The sequence below is a fragment of the Mustela erminea genome, chromosome 8, assembly GCF_009829155.1.
Source record: "Mustela erminea isolate mMusErm1 chromosome 8, mMusErm1.Pri, whole genome shotgun sequence".
Taxonomy (NCBI): domain Eukaryota; kingdom Metazoa; phylum Chordata; class Mammalia; order Carnivora; family Mustelidae; genus Mustela; species Mustela erminea.
The window spans coordinates 39,503,203-39,517,498 of NC_045621.1; the positions used below are offsets into that span (position 1 = coordinate 39,503,203).

The 14,296-nt window shown below is 44.0% G+C and overlaps 1 protein-coding gene across 5 annotated transcripts in view; it reads left to right on the forward strand.

Moving 5' to 3' along the window:
* The window catches only part of DIS3L2 (DIS3 like 3'-5' exoribonuclease 2), a 365,245-nt gene that overhangs the window by 164,736 nt on the left and 186,213 nt on the right, over positions 1 to 14,296 (forward strand). For all 5 annotated transcript variants that reach the window (XM_032355174.1, XM_032355177.1, XM_032355175.1 and 2 more), the window contains 2 exons: positions 4,948 to 5,048; positions 10,262 to 10,509. In XM_032355174.1, the coding sequence (XP_032211065.1) occupies positions 4,948 to 5,048; positions 10,262 to 10,509 (349 nt within the window). The remainder of the gene's footprint in view (positions 1 to 4,947; positions 5,049 to 10,261; positions 10,510 to 14,296) is intronic.

The window sequence follows — 14,296 nt, forward strand, 5'->3', positions numbered from 1 at the left end:
CAGACTTGTTAGTCTGTTGTTTATATATGAGAGGCCCAAATCAAGGTAATTTTTTAAAAAGATTTTATTTATTTGAGAGAGAAACAGACAGAGCATCAGTGGGGAGAGGGGCAGAGGGAGAGGAGACAGAGACAAGCAGACTCCTTGCTGAGTGAGGAGCCCCATCCTGGGCTCCATCCCAGGACCTTGAGATCATAACCTGAGCTGAAGTCTGATGCTTCACTGACTGAGCCATCTAGGTGCCCCCAGAATCATTTTTCTTACCAGAATCAGGTATTAGGTTTGCACTTGATAGATTTAAGTGGCCATACCAACCCTACCAAACCATGGCATTTTACTTTTTAAATGTTTAAAATAGAAGTTTTAGACAATCTGTAGAAAGAGATTAGGATTTCACTCGACGTTCCTTCCTAGAGTATGTGCTGGGGGATATAATGAATAGTTGCTTGTATTAGTAGTTTATCTATTTCCTAGAAAATTCTCTCTTTTAGATGAAGAATTTTGGTAGTCACTAGTTTCTAGAATCTCTTGAACTAGAAGGGACCACAGAGTGCATGGGCAATCTCTGCCTTCACTATGGCAAAACCAAAGGCTGTGGGGACGCATAACCCTCCACCCTTGTGAGGACTTCCAGCCTGCCCTGTTCTAGTAATTTCATCATAGAGTTTTAGTGCTTTGTCAAGCCATTTTTCCTGATATTCAATCAAAAGCTCCTTTAATATAAGCCCATTTTTCATATACTAAGTCATCCATTGTGATGGAAATATACTTAGCATCATTCTTCTCAGACATGTCTCTCCAATTTCGTCTCTCTTTGCTCTCACTGCCACTATCTAATTCAGATTCTGATTGTGTCTCAGCTCTACAGCAGCCCCGCTCCCAGCTTTCTAAGATCTTCATTCGGCATTGCTTCCAAACTCATAGCCCTGAGATGCATATGTCCCTTACCATCAAAATGCTTAATAGGATAGTGTCCAGGCTTGTCAGTTCATGGTTTAGATCTTATGTTAGAAAGTATGTTCTGTTGAGAATGGAGTTAAATCATAAAATATCAGTGACTTAAGTAAGAAAGAAACTTATTTCTATGTTATATAAAAGAGGACCAGAGGTAGGCGGGCCAGGGCTCAGAGGGTAGTTCCACAGTCTTAAGCCCATTCTGTTGTGCTGCTCTCTGATGTAGAAAGCACCCTTGTCCTGCAGCCTCTGGCACCAAGATGAGTACTTGAGGTCCAGCTGTCACATCCAATTCCAACCAGCAAGAAGGAAGAAAGAGGGAAGGCTGGGCCTCTGTCTTTTAAAGATACTTCCCAGAGGTCACTTACAACACCTTCACCTACATTTTGCTGGCTAAAACTTAGACATATAGGCTACACTAAGTTGCAGGAAAGCTGAAAAATGTAGTCTTTTAACTATGTTTCCCCAGCTGAAATTGGAGTCCTTGTTGCCAGGAAAGAAGAGACTAGATCTTGGGCAGTAACCAGAGTGTCTGCTGCAGGACCTTTCTGCCATCCTCGTTCCTCTCCGCACCCCAGAGCCTTTTCACCCAACCCTTGTATCTTCAGGTTGTTAGTGGCTACAGTAAATCTCTTGCTAGTCTTTCACCCTGTGGCCTTTTCACAGCTCTGGGCCTAACCTGCAGTGTCCTTTCACTTTCTCATCTGTCTCACATCCATACATCCTTCAAGCCCAGATCACTCCCTCAGGGCAGTTTTTTTTTAATCTCCTTAACGGTGACAACATAACACTAATTCCTGGAGCCAGATAGCAGTGGAAGAAGAGCTTTCTGAACTTAGTAGTTGAACACACTTGGGTTTGAATCTCTTCTCTCCAGCTTGGCCTGGAAAATACAGAAATGGAAGGACTCAGCCTACAGACTGTGTTTAAAGCCACAGCCTAGACCTCTCTTCAAGTTTCAGACCTTTATATTGAACTGCTTATTCAGCGTCATCATTTGAAGGTTTCATAGGTGGCCTCAAAGAGGAACACCTCAGAAGTAGAACTCGTGGTTTCCACCTCCTCCTCTAGTCTCTCCTATGCCAATAATGATACTTCTATCGACCTAGCTGCAGGTGTCAGAAAGCTGGACATCACCTTTCACTTCTCATAGCTAATGATCTGTAGGGTCTCCTGTCTGATCACCATCAAAATCTCTTTGTTCAAGTGTACAATGTGTCTGAGGTTGATCCTTTTCATTCCCTACAGTGCCTCCATCGTAGCACCATCCTCACGTGTCTGGATTGCTCCAGTAGCTCTTCGCTGGCCTCCCTGCCTCTGCTCTCAGCCTGCTTGAACCTGCCCTCGGGCAGTATGACTTTCATGCACAAGTCCTTGCCAGCTTCCTGGTGTATCCAGGTTCCAGTTTAGGACGTGTCAATCCTAGAAGACACCAGCTGACTTGACTCCTGTTACCGCTCACCCTCATCCCTGCCATGCCTGTTCTGAGGCTCACTATGCACCAGCTACCTGGTTTTCTTTCTGTTCCTTGTTTGTGCCAGGCACCTGCCACCTCTGTCCCTTCCCAGTACTTTTCCCACCTGGGGTCTTCTGTCCCTTTCTTTACTCCTGAACACACCATCCTGCGGTGTCAGCTTAAATGTCACTTCCATGTAGGGCCTCTTTTCCTGACCTCTTAATCTAAATTGTATATCAAGAGAACTCTTCCTCCTTGAAACTGTTCTTTCCTTCTTCGCCTTCATCACGATTTATTGATTGAGTGGTTATTTATTGAGTATCACTTGTGCATTAAAGTATATGTTCTCTAAGGGCTGGAACCATATTTCTTTAATTCACTGAATCCTTAATGCGCATTGCTCAATAAATAGACATGGAATAAATGAATAAATGAAGGATCTCATGATTAAACAGTGTGTCAGATCTCTCATTAACCTGACAACTTTGCTGTTAGGGTAGGGAGACGTAGTTGTTGGAAACTTATGAAGGTGGTTCACCTTTCTAACCTGTAATTGCGTTTCCTCACATTTGTTGAACGTATCTCTGATGCTCACCTGCAGGGCTGAAAGCTTCAGTTTGATTTGTTGGAATGCATCTTTGAACAAAGCTTTGTTTCTGTCAGGGTATATGAACTCAGAACCTGGAAAGGTTATCTGTAGGTGTGATATTGGAAAATCACATTTGGGCTCGCTTCCTTGGCTACCCCTCTTTCTTTGGATGCAACCTGGCATAACCTTTGGAACAGAAGACTTGCTTGTTGTTGGGGTGGAGTCTAAAGCAATAGTCATTTTAAGTTGGAACCATCAGTGACTGTGATAGAACGTTGCATGCTCAGGATTTGGGATGCCTTAGAAAACACCCTTGATTGCCAAATCTCGAGACTTAAAGTTCAGATAGCAGGTATCTAGGTAGAATGTGCTGGTTCATGGTATTTCCAGCCTCCTAATCTTTCCTGAATGACCTTGTTCTGTGGAGCACACTGGCAAGATACGTTATGGAGCAGATCAAAATTTGTGTGGGTTTTTTTCCTCCCCAAGAGTATAAAAGATGTGGTTCAGGAAGCATCTAATGACCTTGGAATCCTGAACTATGGTCTAAAATCCTGAACTGTGGATATCATCTAAGATGGATATCCTCTTTTACTGATGGACAGGGTGATCAACAATGGGAAAGTTCTCGTTTGTTTTTTCTTTTGGGAAAACAGTGAGAATTCTGCTTTCAGTGGGCACTATGGTAGGCATATTTCAGTATAGATGGAAAAGCAAACAGTTGATCATTCTTAAACCCCAGTAGGTCAGATCATGTCAGTGTTTCCAGAGTACGCCCAGAATGGTAAAACTTGGCCTTAAAGCTGAGCTTTGGCTAAGAGGCAGCCAGTCCTGAAAAGGATTTATTTATTTATTTTGGCCTTGGTAATGTCTAAGTGATAAGTACAAGTCTCTCTTAGCTATCTGGAGTGGAGCCCACATGAATGCGCTGTGACCCCTAAAATGCAGAAACTCCAGTATAGTTGGATAAGACTATTTTGTTGGGGAGCTCTAAAGTTAAAATATGAAAATACAAAATACTAAATGTTCAGAAGTGTGTAATTTGCTGCATTTGTTCAGAGTGGTTTTAATACTTCTGGTACAGAGCCTAACTTCCCTCTTTATTAGGGAGATGTGGTTTCAGTTTCTTGGGTGAATGTGCATTTTATAAGTTTCTTAAGAAAGGAAATTAAACATTTAAAGACTTTAAATACTCTTTATATAATGTCACTAAGAAAAGCCAGGAAAATCAGGGTTGGCCTTTTTATTTATTTATTTAATAAATATAATCTATCTTCCCCCATTTTGTTTGTTATGGCTGGTACCAAAGTACTTTTAAAAGTTAACATTTATTTTGATTTCAGCAGATGTGCTTAATAAATTAACCTATCTCTCTTCTTCATTGTGGGCTGGGGCAGTATTTCACATCTAGTATGTTTGCCATTTTGATGCCTAACCCATTTAGCTCAGTTCAGTGTGGTTCGATATCTCCACTTATATGATGCTTAGCATTTGAATAACGTTAAATAGCTCAAATGTGGGCTCCTGAGTGTAAGCACATTCATGCAAGTTGGTGATGTGATTGACCTTAGCTGAGTCTCCTGACTACTGTGGGCTAGGGTTTCCTTTTCTGTAAAGTGAGTAGTTTAGGATAAATAAATGGTGCTCCGAATTTAAAATCCCACCTGGCGCCTGGGTGGCTCAGTCCGACTCTTGGTTTTGGCTCAGGTCAGGATCTCCTGGGTCAGGACACTGAGACCCGCATTGGTTCCCTGCTCAGCCAGGAAGGAGTCTGCTCGGAAGAGTCTTTCCCTCGGCCCCTCCCCCCACTCACGCTCGCACACTTGCATGTGCGCGCTCTCTCTCTCTCTCTAAAAAAAAAAAAAAAAATCCTGTGAGTCTGTATGCCTACTACATAGGCATCTAACTGATTCCTCTTCTCTCTTTTTCCTCTCTCTTCTTACTTTAGGAAAAGAGGATGCTGATGCTCCCGTTACAAAAGATGAGAGCACCTCCATGTCACAGGACCCAAGAGCTTTACCGGAGAAGTCGCTGCAAAGATCAGCAAAGGTCATTGCCCACAGATTTTCTGCATATGTCCAAATGACTGTCACCTGAGCTACCTGTCAGAGGTGTCTCATGCAATTCAGTGGGAGCAAGGAATCATAAAAAGCTAATATTTTGTATAACTTTAAAGGGATACATATATGTTGATTTGCCTGTGTTTGGATGAAGGTCCACAGACTTTCCTTTGTGTGTAGGTATGTTTACTGAAGTTCTGCATTATCTTTTTCTGCTTAAACCACTCTCACAGTGTAATGTCTTTTTTTTTTTTTTTAAGATTTTATTTATTTATTTGACAGAGAGAAACACACAGAGAGAGGGAACACAAGCAGGGGAAGTGAGAGAGGGAGAAGCAGGCTTCCTGCCAAGCAGGGAGCCTGATGTGGGGCTCAATCCCAGGACCCTGGGATTGTGACCCAAGCCGAAGGCAGACACTTAAGGACTAAGCCGCCCAGTTTCCCCTAACATGATGTCTTTGATTTCCAGTTCAGGTTATGTAAAGTGGAGTGGGAATTTAGGCATGATGTGAAACAGTACAAAGGTAGATGCCTTCTATATTCTTAGTTTTTTGCTTCAGGTTTTTTTATTGTTGTCATGTCCACATCGAATTCAAAAGTAAGTTTTTAATGCCCTTTTTAGTTTTCCCCCAAGTATTTAATTTAGTTATTGTAGACACAAAAAACCTGCTTTTGCATCCTGTCTGTTGTTTTGCATAGTTCAGTTTTATTTTTCAGTTATATATGCTAGTGGCATATTCAGATATGGGATCAAACATGGCTGACCCTAGCTGTGCAAATAGCTTGTGGTAGAAGAAGTGGTTCAGTGGGTGGTAATAAGCAGGAGTCTTTCTCTGCCACAGACCCCCCCCTTCAGTGTGTTCGACTTGCAGTGGTAGTGTTGCCCCTCAGTCTAGCACCTCTTGCAGATTGACACGAGGAATTTCTGAATTATATTACATTTATGTTATCCTCAACTGACTACCAATTATTTTAATAAGTATTTTGAATACTAACCATATACCCATATACCAGGCAACATGCTAGGTATAGAAGATTGTAATGAATGGAAAGCCTGTGGGCTAGATCTGGCTTAAAAAACTTGTGTTTTGTGTGACTTGTGCAGCATTTAAAAATTTTGACTAAGTAGCTTACTAAAAAAAGAGAGAGAGTGAGAGATTTATGGCTTCTCTTGATGAAACAAAACATCTGACAACACTGGGCCACATTCTTCAATGACTTTAGTCCGAGCTGAGTATAGGCCCCCCTCTTAGATGGAACTTGTGTTCTGCAGTTTGCTGCTGCCCCCTCAATGGTACTCTCTCTCTTGCTGGGTTGGTTGGTTTGTTTTGATAGCTTCTTAGTGAATTCAGTAAAAAATTGCAAGGCAATGCAGCACTTGTATGCAAAACTTACACTGTGGCCAAGTCATTTCTCCAACTAATGTAGGAATCACAGGTGATGTCAAGATACTTCATACACTTCTCATGCTGTCAGATATTAAAACAAAAAGCAAGGACTTCTAGTTCAGACAAGAGGGCATAGACTCGTTTCTCCTTGCTCTTTCCTGGTAGTACAGCTATAAACCCTGGAAAATAACAGGAGGGAGAATTCCGAAGGGTGAAGAGAGGAAGGCAAGTCAGTTAGGGACTCCTCCCTCCTCCCCCAGAAGTAGGAGATGACAGGGGAACACCAGTAAGGAGGATCCTCCCCCAACAGGTGTATGGTCCAGGAGACCTTTTTCCTCATGGGTCTGAGACCCTGCTTTCCCAGCCAGAGACCCTCGGCACACAGGCAGCAGCAGGGTCCTACCACAACTAACAACCTGGATGGGAAGTTTCTTTGTCCCTACATGGACGTGAGTCTGTTCCTGATCCATACTGGAGAGACCAGGTGGCTAGCCCTGAGGAAGTTCTTCTCACCCCCTCAGGCAGTACCGGCAGAGAGCGGCTGGAGCCCCAGTGGTTCCATGTCAGCCAGACATCAAAATGCTACTGTGCAGTCTTTGCTGATGAAGTTGTCATTGGAACTAGAGCCCACAAAAGTAGTTCAGGGTCTCTGTGCTAAAACAAGACAGGGTGACCTGCCTTCTAAAAGAAAACATTTCAGTAAGACCTTGCATCTCCCAACATAATAGTCAAAAGGTCCAGGTACAGTGGAAAATCATTCATTATACCAAAAACCAGGACATCCTCACCTGAGTGAGGAGAGACAACTAACTGATGCTGACACCAAGACGGTGCAGCTGACGGTGACTTGAAATCAGCCATCATAAATACGCTTCAACAAGCGATGAAAAACTCAAAACAAATGAGAAATTAGAAAATCTCGGAAAGAAATAGAGGTTATTTAAAAAAAAAAAAAGAAAAGAACCAAGTGTAAATTTCAGGACTAAAAAACGCAGGAACAGAAATAAAATACTCAGAGGATGGGCTCAGTAGTAAAGGTGACTCAGCATAGAATTAGTTACCTTGAGAAGAGATCAGTCGAATTTACCCCGCTGAACAGAGAGAAAATAGACTAGAAACAGTGAACAGAGCTTCAGGAAGTTGTGGGACTGTAAGGTAGATTCAGCATTCAGACCACGGAAGTCCTAGAAGGAGGGGAGCATCAGGAGAGTGGGGCTTTTATAGACTGTGCTGACTGGGAGCAGGTTAAAAATACCTGAGAGATTTTGAGGTTGGAGCAACGATTGTATAACATGAATATGTGTAGAATGGTGTCCATCTTCTATCTGCATCATTGTAATTCTCCTCTTTCTTTTTTTAAAGATTTTATTTATTTATTTGACAGAGAGAGAGAGATCATAGGTAGTCAGAGAGGCAAGCAGAGAGCCTGATGTGGGGCTCTATCCCAGGACCCTGAGATCATGATCTGAGCCAAAGGCAGAGGCTTAACCCACTGAGCCACCCAGGTGCCCCTGTAATTCTCTTCTGATGGACTCCATAGCTTGTGTTTGGGGTTGGAGATTAGCAGTGGCCAAACTGTCCCAGAATTGAGGATTTTTTAGGGTGGGTGCAGTGGAAGGGGAAGAGAGGTGAGGCATTTGACGACAGAGGTGAGAGAACTAGAAGTGCTGGAAGATGATGTCCCTCAGAGGTAGGAAAGGATTCAGGCTGAAGAAGTAGCAAACAGACACAGAAAGCAGGCTGCGGTCAAGGCGCCAGTAGGCTTGATGTGGTGAAGAAACCGTGGAGTGGGGCCCAGGAGAGTAGGGGACCTGGACAATGGGTCAGTCTGAGATGATTGGGATTAGATCTAAGGATGCTGAGTGGTGGCCATGAGGATGAATTGCCAAAATGGAACGGAAGTGAGGGCCACTGGTACTGAGGAGGTATGGGGACTGTGAGGGCAAGACAGTGGTTGAGTCATTCACTGGGAAGTGTAAGCCAGGTACTGCAGAGTAACTAGGAGGTCCGTGGATGACAGTAGCAAGAAGGGGACAGCCTGAACCATGAAAGGTTGCAGGCATACACACGAGGTGGGAAGAGTATGGTCTGGATGTGACAGTACAGGAAAATAAGGGGCTGAGCGTGGAGAAGAAGCAGCTTCTGTCCAAAGGGCCTGGGACAGACAAACACACATGAGGACGCAGTCAAGGATTCCTGTACAGAGAACATGGCAGCTTGTTCAAAACAGTGGTGTTTTCCAAGGAGGAAGGAAGGGTCAGGAGAACGTAGAACCTCTCACTGAGATTGAGATTTGCAGAGAGGACAGATGTCCTGTGGGGTAGCAACCAGGTGTCCCTGGGGCAGAGGAGAGGCACGCTGCCTGGTTGGAGGCTCTTGGCAGACAGACTGAGGCCCCACATGGAGTCAGAGACATGAACAAGTGTGGCAGCCAGCTCACCAGCAGTCTGGACCTTTGCTCAGTGGTCAGAGTGGAATGCTGGCAAGTAATTTCGGTGAGCGGGTCAGAGTGCAGACTGTTTGCAGTGGGAAAGGGGAATAGTTCAGGGAGAAGAACTTCCCAGGGTGGGTGAGGGGATTCACTTTCTTCGAGAATGTGTCTCTCTTGGTGGAAATAGTATGTCCTTGTAGTGCTGTGGTGGTCTGGGTCTTGGCCTGGTAAAATGAGAGAATGGGTTTAATGTTGGAAAGAAGGAAGGTGAAAAGGTTTCCAGCCTTTTTGTTTTTTATTTTTATTTATTTTTATTTATATATATATATATATATTTTTTTTTTTTAAGAGAAGGAGGTAAAAAGGGTGAGCAGTAGTGGCAGGGGTTGAGGGGTAGAGGGTGGGGAGGCGGGAAAGAGAGAATGTTAGGCAGGCTCCACGCCCCGTGTGTTGCCCGATACGGGGCTCAATCTCACAACCCTGCGATCATGACCTGAGCTGGAATCAAGAGTTAGAGCCCCACCCTAGTCACGCAGGCACCCCGGGTTCCAGCTTTTAAGGGCATAATAAAGACCAATTCCTTATTTATATTTAATAACATTGTTTTTTAAAAAGCAACTCTTCATGTGAGAAAAATGTAATGCAGGGCAAATACTTGGAACCGTACTTCCTGCTGGAGTCTTACATACGTCCTTAAGACACAGGTCTTTGTTATAAAAGCCGTTTCATGGGTGCCTGGGTGGCTCAGTGGGTTAAGCCTCTGCCTTCAGCTCAGATCATGATCTCAGGGTCCTGGGATCAAGCCCTGCATCAGGCTCTCTGCTCAGCAGGGAGCCTGCTCCTCCCCCCCTTCTCTGCCTGCCTCTCTGCCTACTTGTGATCTCTCTGTCAAATAAATAAATAAAATCTTTTAAAAATAAAAAATAAAAGCACTTTCATGTAATATGTCCATGTATTGCATGGTTTGCCTTGGATAAATATGCTTGCTAGATACTTAAGTTGTTGCAGCTTAAATATGCATCACTTAGGGGGCCACGTGGGTGGCGTTAGTTGGTGAGCATCTGCCTTTGGCTCAGGTTATCATCCCAGCATGCTGGGATCAAGCCTCACATCGAGCCCGCATCGGGCTCTCTGCCCCTTCTGCTTCTCCCCCTCTGCCTGCTGCTCCCCCTGCTTATGTTCTCTCTGTCAAATAAGTAAATGAAATATTTTTAAAAATATGTGCATTACTCAGTCACAGAGCATCACTGAGAGGCCCTTCGTTTGGACCTAGAGAAACTGCTGGGCCTACCTCATTCACCAAATAATATCTTGCTGACTTCTCCCAACTGTTATCCAGCCCTGTAGATAAGCAACATTTGACTATATCTTTGGTGTTTTCAGGTGGTTTACATCTTGGAGAAAAAACATTCCCGGGCAGCAACTGGCTTTCTCAAACTCTTGGCTGATAAGAACAGTGAACTGTTTAGGAAATACGCCCTGTTTTCTCCCTCGGACCACCGAGTGCCTAGAATTTATGTGCCTCTCAAGGACTGTCCCCAGGACTTTGTGACCCGGCCTCAAGATTATGCCAACACACTGTTCATCTGCCGCATCGTGGACTGGAAGGAAGACAGCAATTTTGCCCTGGGGTAGGTGATCTCTGGCAAGAAAAACCACAGAGTGCACACAGAGCTCAGTTTAGGTGGCCTTTTGGTAAACGCTTTTGTGTTTTCTAATTATTATTTCTTTATTAAAACATAGGTACTTGGCATATTTGGGTCCTGGTTTTTCAGAAATTGTTCTTAGCTATCACTTTGGTAACTGTAGGCTCCTTGAATTGCCAGGCAATCACTTCTTTTTGTTTTTGATTTGGGACATAAAACATAAGCACATTGTGAGTCTCTACTTGTTTCCCATTATGTCATGAACCTTGTTTGTACCTGTGAACTGTGAGGGATTTATTGTATCGAACAATCAGACTCTTCTGTTCAGATGCCAGTGTTAAAATATGCAAAATTCCAGGCATTCCAGGGGACCCCAGTCTCTGTGCTTTAAAATATAAATATGAGGGAGCACGGTGTGGGGGTGATGGAGGTGAACAGGTCAGTGGTGCCTGGGGCCCCCTTGCAGACCAGTTTGTGTCTTCCTTCAGCTGGTGTCGCAAAAAGCAGGTCTTGGACCTGAGGAGGAGGATTTGTGGCCAGAGCTGGTAAATAGTGTTAAGATTGAGATTTGTGTCTGAATGATGCCGGCCAGATTGCCCGGGATAAATTCTCTGCTACGCCTGTTTCACATCCAGTGGGGCAACAACAATGTCTGCTTTCAGGTCCTGCATGTGTTCTCCAGTGTCAGGATGGGTGTCCGCTTTGTATCTTGGGAACACTGGGGCCAGGACACGCGGTTCTGGGCTGGTCACTATGGAGCTGGTGTGACCAATTCCAGTGCGGTCATGCGGGCCCAGCTGTCTTAGTCAAGGGCTGTTCTTGCAAAACAACCTGACCAGTGCCTTCCAGGTCCTGGGACCATTGGCCAGGGCTTCTCATTAACAAAGGGCAAGTACCTCCTCAGCATTCTGGGTACTCCAGGATCCATTAGAGGATCCTGCTGGGCCCTCTCTTCAGGTTCTGGAAATTACTAGCAGATAATTCTTTCCTCAGAGCTACCTACTGCTGTTACAGCGCAGTCCTTGCCCTGTTGGTGAGCACAGAGGAAGGCTGGTCTTAGGGCTCTTTGCCTTCCCTGTGACTACCCTCCGATTAGCCCCAGTCCCCTCTGCCCTGTCTCCTCTCCTTTCTGCTTTCAGGGGCTTTGTCGGTCCCTTTAGAAAAAGCCTCTCATCTCAAGTTGAATCTCTTCTTTGTGGCTGGGAAAATTCCAGCCACCATGGGTGGTAAGCTTCCTCTCCCGCAGCTTCAAGGCTGGGACCAGGTCTTGCAGGTGAAAGTCAGCCAGTTCAAAAAATGTTTGGAGACCTTCAGGGACCCCTGTGATTGTATGGTGTATAACATTTTTATTTTGAAATTTTCCACAAACATTGAGATAATAATACATCAGCAACAACTATCTGCCAATCATATGTAATTTATTATTTTGCCAAAATATAAATATGAAAGTATATCTTAATGATGCACTTTGTTCGTATCTATCCTTCCTAGGTTTTACTTATGGTGTTAAAAATTAAGTTGCCTGACTGTAAGTAGGAAAGGGTACCATGTTTTTATAGAAGGTGCCAGAAACCAGTTGAACTTAAATATAGATGATGTGGTCACAGGGCATCATGGATAAACCGCTTCATTTCTCTCTGAAGAAACTGCTGGCCCCAGCTGTTTGATCAAAAGCTGTATCTGTTTTCTTCTTGTAATTGTATTCATTTTGAAAGAAAAGCAATAGTAAGTTTTAGCTGTATTTTTAGCCCGTTAAGATGGATAGTGTCTGGTTTACGCATCACACAAAATGAAAACAAAGGTGTACAAGCTAGAGAAGTTTGTTCTGACATTTCTGAGCCCGTTTGGTGACTTGCTTGCTGGTTGTCTGACATGTACAGGATGGGCCGTTGTGGGAATGGTGGTTCTGGGAACCCACACTAGAAGGATGGCCACCATGCACTGCTTTTATCGGATTTGTTCAGTACCTAGTCTGTCATGCCTGGCAAAATAAGTCAAACTAGATCTGTGGGTTATACCTTGTGCCGTTTAAGAAACACTCTCTTGTGCCAGTTTCTCAGTGATGTGAAGATTGGTGTGATTTATATGATTTCAGAGCCGCTCAGGAGCAAGTCTGCTTTCTTTTTTTGTTCTCAAGTGGAGTGATTGCAGTATCATCATTTTTAAACCTAACCCGTTATCCAAAGGTGACGTCAACCCCTTGAGTCCTAAATAGTCTTCTGAGGCTTGCCAGTTTCTCACCATCAGCTCCAAAGGCCTGATAACAGCTGTGCCACCTGGCCCCTGTAGATTGTGCTTGCCACACTCTGCTTGGCAGCAAAAATGGAAGACTTTCACGTCAGAGTAGGAAATCCAGCCTTGTCTTTTATCTGCCTTATCCCATTGTGTATAGTTGATTGGACTGCTTCCTTAGTCGTCAAGTTGTAAGGGTGTAGTCAAGAAATCTTCAGGATGTGAGTTTCTCTTATTGCTGGAATGGTCTTACAGGTTCCTTTTTCACAGCTGTGCCATTACTTCATCAAGAACTCTTTTCCTTGCGGGTAAATTACAACAGTTGAAAAAGGACTCAGGTCTTTGAAGCAGCAAGGATAGTTGCAAAAAAGAACATTCTAAAATAATGGCCATATATTAGTCATGTTCTTCTCAAAATAAAAACATTTGAAGTTCTCATACTTGGATGGAAAACACTACGAAGTTTTGCTCTGCCTTCTTTGTATAAAGATAATAAAAGTTGTCATTTATGGAAATAATGCCTTTTAAGATCTTAGTGAAGAAGAGAAAGTTTATCTGAAGAAGAAAGAAAATGTGGCAGGCTCTCCTGATGAGGTTGTCAGATGGTGTCCCTCTTCTGAGGGGTCTGGGCTGCCACTGTTGAGCCTGGTGGGGGTCGCCTTGCCATTTTGTTCTGGCTATCAGTTACTGATCTTTGGGCACTGAGGTTACTGTTTCCCAGTCAGAACATCCTGGGCTAGGATTGCCTGGGCCTGCTCTCTCATCTTTGCCAGGTCTGGACCAGGAGCACGAAGGTGGTGCTTGCTGTGGGTGTGAGCTGTGAGCGTTTGTGGTCCGCTTGCCCAGAAACTCTGCCTGAAAGCTGAGATTAGCTGAAGTGGCTTCCTTCTGAGTTTCTTCCCTGCCCCTCCACTCTGTTCTTAAAAAGTTTTGACCTTCATCTGTCTTTGTCATTGCTCCTAATGATTCAAACCCAAGGTCATTTGCTTCTTCTGTAGTTAAATTCAGTTCATGAGACAGGCGTTGATCAACTATGTGTAAGTCCCTCTGCTGTATTGTGAGAAGTAGGTAAACATGGTGTGGTTTCTCTATTCAAAGAAATTATAGCCTCATGCAAAAGGACTTGTATGTAAATGTCAGAGGATTAATTTGACTCCAAGAAATGGAGTCCTACTTGAGCTAATTTAAATAAAAGTAGAAATTAATATAAGAAACTGGTGGTTTTCTTAAAACCCAGGAAAGGAAGTGGAGGCAGGCCTCATGAGGATCTCAGAACCAACAAGGTGGCAGAAGAATCACAGCCTCTCTCTTGACGATCCTGACAAGTCCAGCCACCACCTGGTATCTTTTCTGTCCCACTTTCTGCACATGAGCTCTGTGACTATGTCGCTCTGCACCATAGCCGCCTACCTGCTCAAAAGCGTACATGGCCACAAAATGGCGCTGCCAGTCCCCTGCAGGTCACACACTGAAGTCTAGGTAATGATACAGAAATTCTAGGGTAGAAAATCTTACTGGTCTAGCCTGAGACAGTTATTTG